The 15,460-nt window shown below is 32.8% G+C and overlaps 1 protein-coding gene across 3 annotated transcripts in view; it reads right to left on the bottom strand.

Annotated features, from left to right (window-relative positions):
- LOC124368810 (E3 ubiquitin-protein ligase RNF220-like) overlaps positions 1 to 15,259 on the bottom strand; it is a 218,977-nt gene extending 203,718 nt beyond the window's left edge. For 2 of the 3 annotated variants that reach the window (XM_046826205.1, XM_046826208.1), the window contains exons 1-3: positions 15,204 to 15,259; positions 14,056 to 14,169; positions 12,960 to 13,413 (exon numbers count right to left, since the gene is read on the bottom strand). In XM_046826205.1, coding sequence (XP_046682161.1) covers positions 12,960 to 13,413; positions 14,056 to 14,169 — 568 coding nt within the window. In that variant the 5' untranslated portion in view covers positions 15,204 to 15,259. The other variant, XM_046826207.1, reaches the window with a different exon arrangement.
- Between the last annotated feature and the right edge of the window lie 201 nt (positions 15,260 to 15,460).

Genomic DNA, 15,460 nt, shown 5'->3' with positions numbered 1-15,460 from the left:
GACAAAATTTATATTGGACAAACAAAAAGAACAATAAAAACACGATTTAAAGAGCATTTATCGCACACACATTATGGAAGAGTTGAAAAATCTGCTGAAGCCAAGCACTGCATCGAATCAGAACATCAATTTAAAAATCTAACGTTAATAAAAGAAGTAACAAAACTAATGAACTTAAATGCTTGGGAAGCACTACACATAAACATAAATAAAGAAAAACTCTTAAACAATTAAGAAGGCTCCTATTGAAAATTACCAGTCTTCTTTCTTCTCTATTTACTCAAAAATTATACTGTCGCCATATCTAATTTTTCATACTGGCTGAAATATTTCCAAAATCTTTGTATTTGCATATTTACACCATATGGTATTTTAATTGTAACAAAAACAATGTAAATATTTATTTGTGGTGTCGCCTGATGATGAAACCTTTGGTTTCGAAAGGCCTCGTCCGAAAAATAAATAAATTGGAAATGTATTGCATTCTTTACATTTAGTAGTATTAATAAAAAGAAGTTAGACAATCGTGCTGGTACTGTATCCGACTCTCTAGAGGCAATACAAACTCGTTCTGAATCTCTTGGCCAACCAGATACGGGCTGAAGTCAGATAACACTTCTCCAGATACACAAGTACGTGTCTGTCCACCACGGCTAGTTGCACCTGTAGCGCGAGTTCTTGTACACAGTTCCTTGTAACTTTAGGGTATGAGGCATGCGAGGCATCAGGCATCTGGGGAGGACTTTCAAATCCATCGGAAAGAAGGAGAGAAGACATATGCGATTGCTTACAGAAGCAGAAGCAGAATAATGGCAATTCAGGGATCTGCCAACAATATTGTGGAACGACACGTGTTTTACACATCAGCAGTTGTCTTAAATATTTCAATTCTGAAACTACTTTAGTCCATATTTATAATTATATACGTCCCTTTAAAGGACAGAATAATCCTGAATCTGATGTCCTTTGTTGAGGGCCGGGTACTGTAACGATAACCAGGGCTAACTAATCCTGGATTTATTACTACCTGTAATAATAATAATTGTATTGCTTTAGAACAAGTACATGTTACAGCAATTGTCGAGCAAGAAAATAGGCTAAAATTTTGGATTCGCACATGACATCTAGGTTACTTTCATACATAGGTTACAATGTGTTCCATTCATCCTACTGCTCATTCATTCGAATTTCCCACTCTAGCACCGGCGTCAGTCAGCCAATCATGTGGTCACCCAAACATGTGCCATGAACTCGTCTGTACTGTAAAAATCTTCTGAGAGCAATGCGGTTTTCAGACAAGTTTTAAATGCCTAGGCATTGCGACACTTTTTATCAAATTTGGCAGTTTGTTGACAAACTGAGCTCCTTCCTGAGAAGGTAAACGCTCATGTACTACCGTCCTGTGTCTCCCAGTTCGGTAGTTGTCCCTGCTTATGAGTGTATATCACTACCTCTAATGTGATTGCATTTTGATATGAAAACAGAGACATCTCTAGAATGTAGAGGCAAGCTAATGTCAACAGTTTCAGATTGCTGGTCTGCACGACTCTCTCCATTGTAGTTTTGCAATTATTCGAACGGCTTTTTTTCTGAAGTTTGAACACTCTAGAGAAATGTGTATTTGCACAACCTCCCCACAAGACCACTCCATGACAGGTGGGGGTATATCAATCCATTACAAGCCGTCATCAGTACCTGAGTTGGGCAGTATTTGGATAGCTGCCTCAAAACACAAATGCCTGAGGACAATTTTGAACAAACGTTGTCTACATGACTATCCCCATATCAACCCATATCAAGGTGTATTCCAAGGAATTTAGTCTATGTGGACTGCTTTTGTGCATGTTGCACCTTTTCTTGGCCTGCTTACAAAATAATGTGTATCTTCTTGTGGTAAGCTACTTGTAAAGTGGGCAGGAAGTTGTTAGAGTGTACAGATCAATGTGCGCATATCGTCTATATCGTCCTACTAGAAAATTGAAAACCACTGGATGACGCATATCGTCTCAGGGATATCGTCCTACTAGAAAATTGAAAACCGCTGGATGACGCATATCGTCTCAGGGATATCGAGCCGTGGATGACGCATATCGTCTCAGGGATATCGTCCTACTAGAAAATTGAAAACCACTGGATGACGCATATCGTCTCAGGGATATCGTCCTACTAGAAAATTGAAAACCTCTGGATGACGCATATCGTCTCAGGGATATCGTCCTACTAGAAAATTGAAAACCTCTGGATGACGCATATCGTCTCAGGGATATCGTCCTACTAGAAAATTGAAAACCACTGGATGACGCATATCGTCTCAGGGATATCGTCCTACTAGAAAATTGAAAACCGCTGGATGACGCATATCGTCTCAGGGATATCGTCCTACTAGAAAATTGAAAACCACTGGATGACAATGGATGAAAACGTACGTCGCTGCGATTCCACCTTGACATTGCGATGCCGTCTTTAAAAGAGACACGTAATCCTCGGCACTACTGACAACCTTCCAGGCGTTGTTTACCTTTACAATTGTATGGAATCATCCAGTTAAAATAACGAGAAAGTTGATATTAGGGTTTACATTGTTTATAGCCCTGCGTATGTATCATATATCATTACCACACATATATCACCGTTGGGAGATTGACATTTTTAAAATTGAAACTTTACATATTATAATTCCAAACATGATGTAATGGTTGACTGCTAATGTTAATACAATTTCTTAAAGACAAAATACGAATCGAAAGTTGAACAACATTTCAACGCTTAAGCAAAATAGAAACAAAGACAATTTCTTTTAAATTGACATTTATGAGCCGATAAAGTACAATTTGAATCAAACACACTGCTTAAAATGCACTAATAAGATGTTTTTAAGTGCGTATACCTATGAAAATTGAAATAAATTACACGTTCTAAAAAATGTCAAATCGAAATACTTTAAGCTTGAATACAATTATTCGCCAATATTTTCCACACAAAAACTATTTAAATTACACGTAGCTGTCAGCTACTGCCAAGCTTATCCTACAGTTCCAATTTCGTCATTAAAGTTAAAATTAAAATAAACAAAACTCTTCTTCAAATTAAATAAATAATACAGTACTCACGCGTTAATTCTCCAAAACGCAAACTCAACAAGTGACTGGCCTGTCTATACGCTTGTTAATACTATCAGAGCGTACTACGCTCCCGCTACCGTCATGTTTTATTACAAACTTAACGTATATGAAATTTGTACTGAATTTCTATGAAAGACTACATCAGGGAAAATATAAAACCATTTTAATAGTTTCAGGAGAAATTAAAGGCATTTAAAATAATACTGGGGAAATCTTATTTTGTCATACCAACACAAAAAAGGCTAAATAACCTTCTACAGAACATGTATTATCGACTATATTAGGGAAAATAGAAACCATTTTGTTAGTTTCAAGAGAAATTGTAAGCATTTACAATATTATTGGGCAATTCTTATCATGCCAACACAAAAAACGGCTAACCATATTGATAGTTCCAGGAGAAATTAAAGGCATTTAAAATAATGCTGGGAAAATCTTATTGTCATACCAACACAAAAAAGGCCAAATAACTTTCTACAGAACATATATTATAGACTATATTAGGGAAAATAGAAAACCATTTTGTTAGTTTCAAGAGAAATTGTAAGCATTTAAAATATTATTGGGCCAATCTTATTATCATGCCAACACAAAAAACGGCTAAATAATTTTCTACAGAACATATATGAAAGACTATATTAGGAAAAATAGAAAACCATTTTGTTAGTTTCAAGAGAAATTGTAAGCATTTAAAATATTATTGGGCCAATCTTATTATCATGCCCAAACACAAAAAACGGCTAAATAATTTTCTACAGAACATATATGAAAGACTATATTAGGAAAAATGGAAACCCATGTTGATAGTTCCGAGAGAAATTGTAGGCATTTGAAATAATACTGGAAAAAATCTTATTGTCATACCAATAAAAAAAAATATAAAAAAAAACGGCTAGATAACTTTGTACAGAACATATATGAAAGACTATATTAGGAAAAAAATGGAAAACCATTTTGATAGTTCCAAGAGAAATTGTAAACATTTAAAATAATACCGGAGAAATCTTATTGTCATACCAATACAAAAAAACGGCTAAGTAACTTTTTACATAACATATGAGTCGCCCAGTTGCAAAAAACTCGTTATGTCCATTTTGAAGAATTTTCAGAAACTCCAAAAAAACTGTAGAACATAAAGTAATGTATATTGTAAGCTCCTTTCACATTTTTTCTAAAGGTTTGTACATTATAATGTATGTCCAGTATCCTCAAAAAGATTATGTTAACATTTAGGGGGGTTTTAAGGGGGGTGTTTAGTTTGGACATAACGAGTTTTGCTACAGTATATTGGATTTTAAACGAGTTTTGCTGCATTATATGGAAGGAGTAAGGTTAAAATAAAGACAAGAGATCATTTAAGAACATGTTTAATGTAATAAAAATGTTTCAAAAATATATACAAATAACATTTTTTTAATTATTTCAGCTTAAATCTAGTAAATGTCCATGTTCATATTGCTAACTCCTCATTAGTATCGTCGATCTCGCCAATGTTCCGATTCATTGTCTTGGGGATCAGAAAGAGCTTTCTGTTGGTCGAAAAGATTCTTAAAAGAACGTCAGATCTTGGTTATTTTCCCATTCCTTGGTGAAGTGTTTTCGTCAAAAGTGTATTTAAGTCTTTTAACTTCAATTTTTTTATAGGTACCACCTTCCTTCACAGGTTTGGGATTCAATGTTGATAACTGTTTCCCAGGGCTTATTAATGCTTTTCCCTACTCCAGGAATCGACATTGTAGTTTGTTTCCCCTCTTACCTTTAAATTACCTTGTTTTGTTTTTATTATGAGTATACGTTTAGTGGGGCGTAACCTGAAGTGCCAATCTTTGGGTTCTCTTAGAGTTTCTGACACTGCTTCCTTCCAATCCAAACATAGGACATTCTTGTCCCAAGCGGATCACAGTGGCACACGACTTAAAAAATTTCAATGTACTCTTTGTCTGTCAAAAGAGTAGTGTGTTTCTTAATTTTTCCTTCCATTCGGCCGAAAACCCTATCAGGAGGGATGAAGGAAGTGACCGACTACTGGGAAAATCAAAATGACTTTTTTTACTGACTGTGGAGCATCTTGTGCAAGGAACTTGTTTAACATTACCAATAACTATTTTATTCTTGTTTTTGGCCGCCGCACCCATCAGCGGCCACTTTGATAGTGTGCACTCCCGTCAGATCTGTGTTAAGCAGACGGTGGTATAGTGCTGAAGCGATTTGGTTAGAGCCTTTTTTATATTGGTTTTCTAACCAAACATAGGAGAAGATTTTGTCCTTTGTCTGAGGATCTTTTGAGGGTACCTTCACAGATTGTAAAGTTGTAAATGTACAACTGGCGTAAGTAATAGGAGGCTTGGTCAGGAATTTTTGGGTATTATCTGGTTCTTCTGGCAGTCAAAACTAAAGGTAATTTCACCATCTTTTTGCTCCCTAACCAGATTGTAAAAAGCATCTGCCTTTTTTTTGTGAACAGTGAGTTCTACCTTCAAAGTGTCTTTTTCCTGTGTTTCTCTGCAACGCTTAATCCTGTCACGAAGAGACAGGCATGTTGAACAGACATCTGTGGCAGGAGAGCCAAAGCCTAAAATTATAATCGTTGTCGAAAATGTTTCGAAAATAATCATACTTAACTTTAAGAGCCTCGTCATGAGAGCCTTGGTACTGCTCCCACAGTCCTCTGATCGTTAACTCGCTTGGGAGATATTGACGAGTGACATTTCTACCCCCGAAAAATAATGGCTTTCAAGTACCTGAAGGGACTCTATAAAAGCTTTCACAGCATTTCTTTTTTCCGTATATTTCAAAGACTTTGTGTCCCCACCACGTTGGTCTTTGGGTACATCTCCTAATTCAAAGAACTTTTTACACAAACAAACTGAATTCTATCTCTTGATACACCCAGGGTATTAACAAAGAGTTTTTTGCACACTGGAACTATTTCTGTTCGACCACATTTTAAAACAGGAATGAAATATTTTGTTGATACCTTTTTCTTCCGGCTTCCCTCATCTCCATTTCTTGACCTCTCCCGCTTGGGCTGACTTACAGTGACGTATCGCAGGATAAAATTCTGCTGGGCCTCTCTATTTGGGTCTGCATTAAAACTTTTGATGCATTCGCCTGATATCCTGTAGACTCACTTTGCTACATTGAAAAGCCCCTGTAGCCGAATGGTCACATGAAGGTGGTTGGAGGCAGTCCAGGCGAAGAATGTCTAAAAAAAAAAACCAATAATTAGGCCTATGTATAATTTTCATTTTAGACTTGGACATTGTATATTTATTCAGTGTTATGAATGAAGAATAAAGTATAAGAACTACCTATTTTTATTCAGTAATAATAATAAGTACCGGTACATAACATTGAATAAGATAAGTTAAACACTAAACCTAACCTATCAAAGGATTCTGTTTTCTTACCTTTGTTTCTTAGCTTTATTTCTTTTTCCATTCTTCTTTATTCGGCCTTTTCTTTCTTCCTTTACCCAGTGGAGCTTCCAGAACTTGAAGTGGATTCATATTGTTAAAAACTATTATCAAAAGGTCGAAAATTTCTTCATAAATGCACTTACACACAGTTTACACAAAGCTTTGTTTACGAACAATGTGGGAGAGAACGACAGCTCTCAAGAAGACTAGACAAAATCAGTGCTGCCAACACGATATAACCCAAACGCTAAAATGTCTTAGAATGTATTAAAAATTGCGTACAGCGAAGAATTGTGTAAACAGAATCATACATATTCAGAATGGACATAACGAATTTTGCAACAGTTTAATTATTGGTAATCCAGTTTGTTATGGGACATGACGAGTTTTGGAAACAGTTTCATTATGATAGACACAACGAGTTTTGCTGCATTATGAAAATGGACATAACGTGTTTTGCAGCATTTGTGATTTTCTAATACATTTTTACCAGATTTATAACGACTTTTGAAAACATGACATATTTGTTTTTGGATGCAGGAGAAAAAACTCTACAAAAATGGCGGGTCTTATCTCAATTTCGAAAAAAATGGACATAACGAGTTTTGCAACTGGGCGACTCATATATTATAGACTATATCAGGGAAAATAGAAAACCATTTTGGTAGTTTCAAGAGAAATTGTAGGCATTTAAAACATTATTGGGCAAATCTTATTATTATTCAAACACAAAAAACGGCTAACAATAACGATAAGAAATGTCTACAGAGCGTATATGAAAGACTACAGTTGGGTAAGTTTATCTGTGCTAAAAAGTTAAACTAAGTAATATAAATATATTACTTAAATTTAAGTTTTTTTAATTTAGATTTCTTTCACAAATGTCAATTTCTTTTTAGTAATCATTAAAAACGATGTCGTTGCCTGAAGTTCGACACGGGAACCTCTTAGACATTGATTACATCGGCCGCTAGACCTAAGTATTAATACTATAAGTGGAATATTTAACAACAGTACACTATCACAAGCAGTAGAATACAGAGACATTAAATTTGTGTACAGTCACAACTACCGAATGGCAAAGGGAGGAATCTTTATGATGCGACTCACGGGTCAAGCGACCTGCAGCTACAAGACAAAAACACGCAGTTTACTCATCCCGGGAATTAAACTATCGTATTTTTACTCGATGAATTACTAATTTAGAAATCCCTTTTTGTATCCTCCACTCAGAGGTGTAATAAGCGGAAGCTATCTAAACTTTGTAAGAAAATTATAAGTAATATGATAACAGTGTTCAGATCTGAAACGAAAATATCCCACCCGACTCAGTCGGTAGAAAAGCAGATTATAAAACTTTATAATAAAGATAAAATAGATTGATAAGGCTGTCACGGATGCGTTAATAGTTTAATTGTCTGATTCGCACAACACAGGGAAATAACCCTCAATGTTAATATAGAAAGTCCATAATCTTGAAACCTTATTAGACAAAAATTTGTATAACCATATAAATATCTTTGTAAAAACGTGGACTTGATTTAGTTTGTGGACCGAAATTACACTTCTATAATTTTAAACGGCCACCAACTTCAAAGTTTATGTATTATGGAACAATAAGTAGGACTAAAAGTTGTTTATAATTACGTAATATATGCAAAACTTTATCGGTTTGAATCTATATCAGGAATTAGTTGAGGTAAAATATTTGCTGGAATGTTAATGGCCACCATCCCGTCCGTCATCTTTAAACTTTTCATCAGTTTAGACTGATTAACGAATTAATCCAAGCTATGTGCAGATGCTGCCTCGTACCGTGTTAAGTCCGGATATTTTAAAAATTACGGCAGTTATCATACTCACAAACGCACATATGTATATACATTTTTGGATTACGATGATTTTGGATTCTGGAGGTCATGATCGGAGAAAATCTATAAAACCTACCCAACATAAATATTGGATTTATAAACAATACACTTTTATAAGTTATTTTCATCCAATATTAATACTGGGACGAAACCCGGACTGCATAGGTGACCAGGCGCGCGAGGAAAACTCAGGTTCAATAGCGAGCGTTGCTTCCAAACTACAACGGGATAGTCATAAATATAGACTCGTAAATTTTATTATTTACTTAGAATGATTTTAATTTTTGCTATAAATAATTTTACCAACCATAGAAATACAAATAACAATCTGACAAGTTCAAGCGCCTGCTTGACAAATACTACTGGCTTTAGTTTAGCAAGTTTGGTATCCGCTGGAACCCGATTCGAAGATATTCTTAGAGAGGATCGCCAGTGCTTTAAGAGTTAGAACGATAAGAAAGGTGCTTTAAGAGTTAGAACGATAAGCACGGTACATGCATACATTGCTAAGTAAACGACGAGTAGAACCGTATTACAATTGTAAATTAAACTTTGTCGTTTAGTCAAATCTAGTTTTCAATTTCAAAATACTGTGTCAGTCCACCCCCTCCCATAAAATACATGATTCGATGGGTTTGAGAAATCTGCAATAATATGTTAACAAGTTAATCGTTAAAGTTCAAAAGTGCCTTAAAACATTCTGACCATAACTTATGAGATACTCAAATTGAAAAAATTAAGGAAGTTGTAACAAATATTTGTTTAGAGTCTGAAACACCATTATTAGAGTCAGATTTTTATCTATTATTAATACAAATAGAAACATAGATCGTAACATACTATTAGTCGTAACATATATTAAACCAGTAATTTTAAATCAGTAATTCAAATATCCTGTAAAATATTGTAGTTTCCTTCGATGTTTATTTATGTTTTAAACTGAAATTCACACAAAGCAAATTATCTTGCCGTATTTTATCGACAGTTTTATTAATTTTTTATATGTTTGAAGTTGTTCAGTCACTTTAAACTTTGCGAAGATCAGAACGAATGCAGTTCGAGTACAGAGTACGTCCTTAATTCAGTTAAACAACTTTGAATACGGGAAAGCACACAAGTATTCCATTATTTAATTCAACGTTTACAGCTTTTATTTATGTTCATAAGCTAGAAAAACGTCTTAAACACAGATTTGTATAATTGTTTTGCACAAATAATATAGTATGTTTTTAGAGAAACACAGGCGCTGTGTTAGGCAACCCGCCGGACACAGCGATAACAGCTTGTGTAGCGGCCGTCGGCAAGGCACCCGCCTACTTCTAAACCTAGCTTTACAAACTACATAGCTACAAACAAATTTAAACCTAGCTTTACAAACTAACATAACTACAAACAAATTATATCATTGTTAGTTCTCGATTATTCATACTCATTATGTCTATAGTTAAACAAAAAATTTCGTTGTCAAATAAAAGCTAAGATAAGATTGCAAAACAAGTACAAAACTTTATCATGTATAAGAAAATTTAAATTCTAACAATTAAAACGCAAAAGAATATTTTTGGTATATACCTATCTAAAGCTATTCAATACTATACTATTGTATTATATTTATTGTTTATTTTGTCAAATTAAAAGACATTGCTCTTTTAATTCTATTCATAAACAATGTCTTCAGTATTAATGTTTTCTTAGAAAAACATTCACAATTAAAATAATTATCCAGTGTTTAATGTGGACATATTTTTTTGGCAAACTATTTATTTGTTATAATGTTAATATTATAAAGTTTATTACTTCAAATGTTAGGTGCACAAAAGCAATTGAGAGGGAATATAAAATATGTATAGTGCAAATATAGGCACAATTTGAATGTTTTGATGTACAAAGGTAAATACAACTATTACTAAAAGATTTATCTACTGATTTTATGAACTCCTGTTGAAACATTTTCTGTATATTTGATAATAGAAGTGTACAGAGTTAAGTTGAAATCCCTTTAAAATTTATAGACCTTGCACTAAATCCTAAAATGTAATTCAACATTTATAAATTAATTGTATATAATGAGTAAAATATTCTATTTATAGCAAATGATTCTTTGGCAGTTATTTTTATTGTTAAAAACAAAAACTGGAAACAAATTAACTGATTTAAGTTTTTGTGAAATAATTACAGTTAAACTTCAGACTATCTTGACAGTTTTTTAAGTTTGTGTTTTAAATTTTTTTAATATGTAGGTCTATTAAAATAGAACATGCAAAGATTGCCATGGTATTTAAATATTTTTGAAGCGGCTTTACTCTTCAAATAAGGACAGGAAACCTCATGAAAATTTAGAGATATTTAACTAATAAATAAGAACCAAATGATATTAAATCTAGCTGGTGTTTTGTATTATTATCTTTAATATGTATATTGGATAGGACAAAGTAACTAAAAAAACAAAACAAAAATGGTTGTAAAGTAAATGCTAAAAGGGATTGCCAATCATTATTGTATGTCATTGTTTTTTGCAATTCCTAGAGCACAGAGCTGTGAAAATTAGTGTTCTAAGTCACTATGCCACTATTTGTGCAATGATGGGGTACAGAAACTAAGGTAAATTTAATAAACCATTTGTGCAATGATGGGGTACAGAAACTATGGTAAATTCAATAAACCATTTGTGCAATGATGGGGTACAGAAACTAAGGTAAATTCAATAAACCATTTGTGCAATGATGGGGTACAGAAACTAAGGTAAATTCAATAAACCATTTGTGCAATGATGGGGTACAGAAACTGAGGTAAATTCAATAAACCATTTGTGCAATGATGGGGTACAGAAACTGAGGTAAATTCAATAAACCATTTGTGCAATGATGGGGTACAGAAACTAAGGTAAATTCAATAAACCGGCCAGTCAGTGAACCAACCATTGCTGCATTGACACTGACCAAGCTCTAATGAGGATTTGCGTTTGGATTGTGTGTTAATTGTTTGTTTTTGGCAGACTATTGCAGAATCTGTTTTACAAGAGCACACATACGAGATTTAATTAATTACATTTTGCTAAAAACTTTATGATTTTTTTATAACTGTATTACTGCGTTTTTCTAGGGTATTTGAATACATAATTAAGGAATTCAAATTTTAAACCACACAGGCAGTGTTGTAACAGTTTAAAATAAAAAAGTTAACTCTTAAAACCTTACTAAACCGGTATTTAATTTCTTTTATTTAACACCTTAGTAAAAAACACAATTTTAAAGTAACTGGTTTTAAAATGTTGTGTAATTTTGTACAAGAAGGGTGCATATTAAAAAATAAAATTGTAAAATTAGTAAACATAAGATATGTAGGGAAATATGTATAAAACTGTGCCTTTAATTGTAAATGTAGCCTTATTTTAAATGTAAAGTATAAATTTAAAAATAAAACCTGTCTAACTGTTTTTATCAGTTTTTTAATCAATTAAAAAATATAATTAATAATTTTTAACTAACTAGAATAGAGTATATTTAATATGTTTATTTAAAGTTTATAAGGAGGTAAAAAAGAAACATGAAACATATTTTGTTACAATAATTTGTAGGAAAACCATAAGAAGCTGTCAAATTCATTCTTTTTAAATATTAGTGATTAGTTTGATATAATCTGTTAATATTAGGCCAGATTTTTGTATGTCCAATATTTGTGTCTATTTTTAATAAACTTAAAGTAATCTTACAGCCTAAAAAGTCCTTTGTTCGTTAAAGATTAAGTTTAACTTAAAATTAAATAATAGTAAAATTAGTTTATAAAGTTTAATTTAACTTTATTGTACTTTATACCCAGGAATTTTATTTTAAAATTATGTTTATAAGATTTAATTATACTATGAACTTTGCATAGTATATATTTTGATATTTTTACAAGGAGCAAATGAAGTTTTAGGTTGTTAACATGCAAAGGGCATTTTTTAAATACTATTGGTTTATTTTGCTGGCATAGATCCAAAAAAATAATAATGCAGACTCTGCTACAAGATTTGTTTATGTGTCATGGTAGTATATATTCAAAAATACACATAATGTATTCACAGTATATGGGACCTTATAAGTAATTTTGGTTACAATATAACTATTACAATTGAGAATGGTAATACATGTTATTTTAAACTAAGTTGATAAAACATTAAACAAATTTATTTAAAATATATTTTTTTATTATAATCAACAATTTGTATAGCCTAGTACCTACTTTACTTCATTACAAATCTGATATTATGTGTTAGCCAAATGTAAATTATACACAGTGAGCCATATTAGATTAGTCAAGAATATAACATATAGTTTGAAAATTATTGTTTTTTTATTTTTATTTAAATTAGCACATTATTATCTTATTTAAGAATTGTTTATGATTTTTTGGTTTAATAGGTTCTGAGCAATCGGAAATTTTAAATTAAAAATTCAAGTTTGTTTGAAAGACATTCTTATATTTACAATAACACACCTGTTATTCGCAGAATAAGATATATAACAAATATGTACGTACAATAAATAAAATAAGTTAAAACTCACGTCTAAATCCTCTGCCCTCCTCCGGCGTGGACCTCTCTGTGACCTCGGAGCTCGGTGTGGCTGTGTCACGCTCCTCTGGTGTGCTATGGTCCACCTCATCTTTGGTATTGTTGGATGCAGGGGGAGGAGGTGATATAGAAGCACTGGCCGGAGAACTTGACTCCGCTCTATCTCTCTGATAGAACATTTCTGAATTGTTTTCACCACTTTCCATTTTTAAGCACTTAGAAGGCGGGGGAGCAAACGCGGAAGGAAATACTTTATTACTTTCAGAAGTGATCGGTTGAAAAGCGGGACCGAATGGAACTGTTCGAGGGTCTAGAGCCGGGTGAAGGTGAAACTGCGGTTGTAAATGATGTAAAAGGTGGGCTGGCAAACCGGGGTAACTGTCCATAAGCCGAAGCCCAAAACCAGTGGCGTTGAATGGCACTTGTATATCCTTTGCTTCTTGTGCCTGTAAATATAAGATGACATTAGAAATAAAGAGTACAAATCAAATATTGAATTAAATTTATTCTTAATAATTTACAGCAATGCCAGGGCAATGAAATATTGTTCCATTACAGCAATTGCTGTCCACCAGGCTATACTAAATGTATTATACAGCCATAGTTGGAAATAAAAGTAAATATAATCTAACCCTTATAATATACCATACAGCAACAGAAAAAATGTATTTCTGACTCGACTCAAACACAATCAAAATTGTCAGCAATACGGTTTGAATTTGTAGTTCTTAATAGTAAAAATTATAGGCATATGATACATATACAGATAGAGCTAATTACAGTTTTGAAAATTATATCAAAAGGAAAAAAAGAGTAGGCCTACAGTTTACAATATTGAACATTGTTCCATGCTAAAATAAAATTAAAAGCCACTACAACATATAAATACAATCATACTTTAACGCTCAATTTGAAATTTAAAAATTCCTTACTATCCACGTGTACAGGACAGGACTATACTTTTATTCTACAAAACACAAGATAATATTTGTGCACTAAAATCAGTTGGTAATTAAAACCCATAGTCTTTTATAATATACTTATTGTATAATATACAACTATTCTTAAAGTTTATAATTTACTCTTACCTGTGTGTTAAAGGGTCTCTGCATTCTAAGGGCCTCAGGCAAATTTCCAGCCTGAGAAAAGACTACTAAAGCAGGAGGTGGTAAAGGGTTGGGGGCATAAGCCGAATTTTCCATCTGAAAAAGAATATTTATATAAATATAAATTACATTACAAAAGTACAATACAATTATGCTTAAATTAGATATAAATGCTAAAGCATCATAATTTGACATAGGTACCAAAAATTAATATCCAGTGTACGCTACGAATTTGATATGATTGAATTGTGTACGGTACATTATGTAATCAAATCTAGGTTAACGCTAATGTCGTGCTTAGTTCAAATACAAATTTGATCAAATATTAGTCTGCACTAACAATTAAACATGAACAAACTCTTACGATTTCAATGAGTTATAGTTCGATTGTCACAACTATAATTTTACAAATAAACAAACAAGTAAAATACTTAGGAAATACTTAGTAGACAAGGAAGAATTGCTTGATATAAAATATTAATTTTACAACGATAATGGTAAAATCATATAAAATTCTTAAAACTATTTTTATAAACAAAATCCAATCATAACCTATATAACCTTCAAATCCCCAGTTGCAGTAAACTAATACTAAGAGGTTGCATTTGAAGTAAAAGTAAACTGTGTATTAAAATTAATCATATAAAATCCACGTTTCAGTTTAAATTTTACTAGAGTATTGTTAGTTTTTAAAAACTAAAAACAAAGAGGCCGTGTTGTTGATGCGCTTCGAGAGGTTATATCAAGTTGAAGGTTATGTTCACTAGCAGACGCCGGGATGACAGTTTATGATTTTATTTACAACACAAAGTAGGCTATAATGCATATGTAAATTTATCAGGGTGAAGCATAGGAAAATGTAAAAATTACTAAATGTCAGACAATCATCTGTTATCAGTTAAAATAATAAAATTATTTAATTAAACACATACTGTAAATCGCGATCACGGACAGCAACACCAGAGGAGCAATTTACATTAGGTTTATATATACCATTATAAAACACGAAAAATAATTTTTGTATTGCACTGACAGAGCACGAATACAATGACCGGCACGGATAGATAATATTATACGAGATTCCGCTCGCGGATTGAACCAAAACAACACTAAACTCCATGAGTGCTTACCTACTCCCTCATGTTGTTGCGTGGTGCATTGTGGGTAATATTGTTGAGAGCGGGAGAAGATCCAAAATGGCGGTCTGTCAATTCGATAAATCGTGCAGTACAGAGACATCTCTTGGCCAAACGTCTAACTACAAGAAGAAAGTTGAGAAACAAGAGCACGTTTCACGATTGAAAGATGAATAATTAATTATTTATCTTGAATGTTGAAGCATTGTTCCCTCATAACTACCACCACAGTACATTTTAATTTTACACTT

Source organism: Homalodisca vitripennis, chromosome X, assembly GCF_021130785.1.
Source record: "Homalodisca vitripennis isolate AUS2020 chromosome X, UT_GWSS_2.1, whole genome shotgun sequence".
Taxonomy (NCBI): Eukaryota; Metazoa; Arthropoda; class Insecta; order Hemiptera; family Cicadellidae; genus Homalodisca; species Homalodisca vitripennis.
Note: the sequence above shows the minus strand (reverse complement) of the source record. Positions and strands in the feature narration are given on the sequence as shown.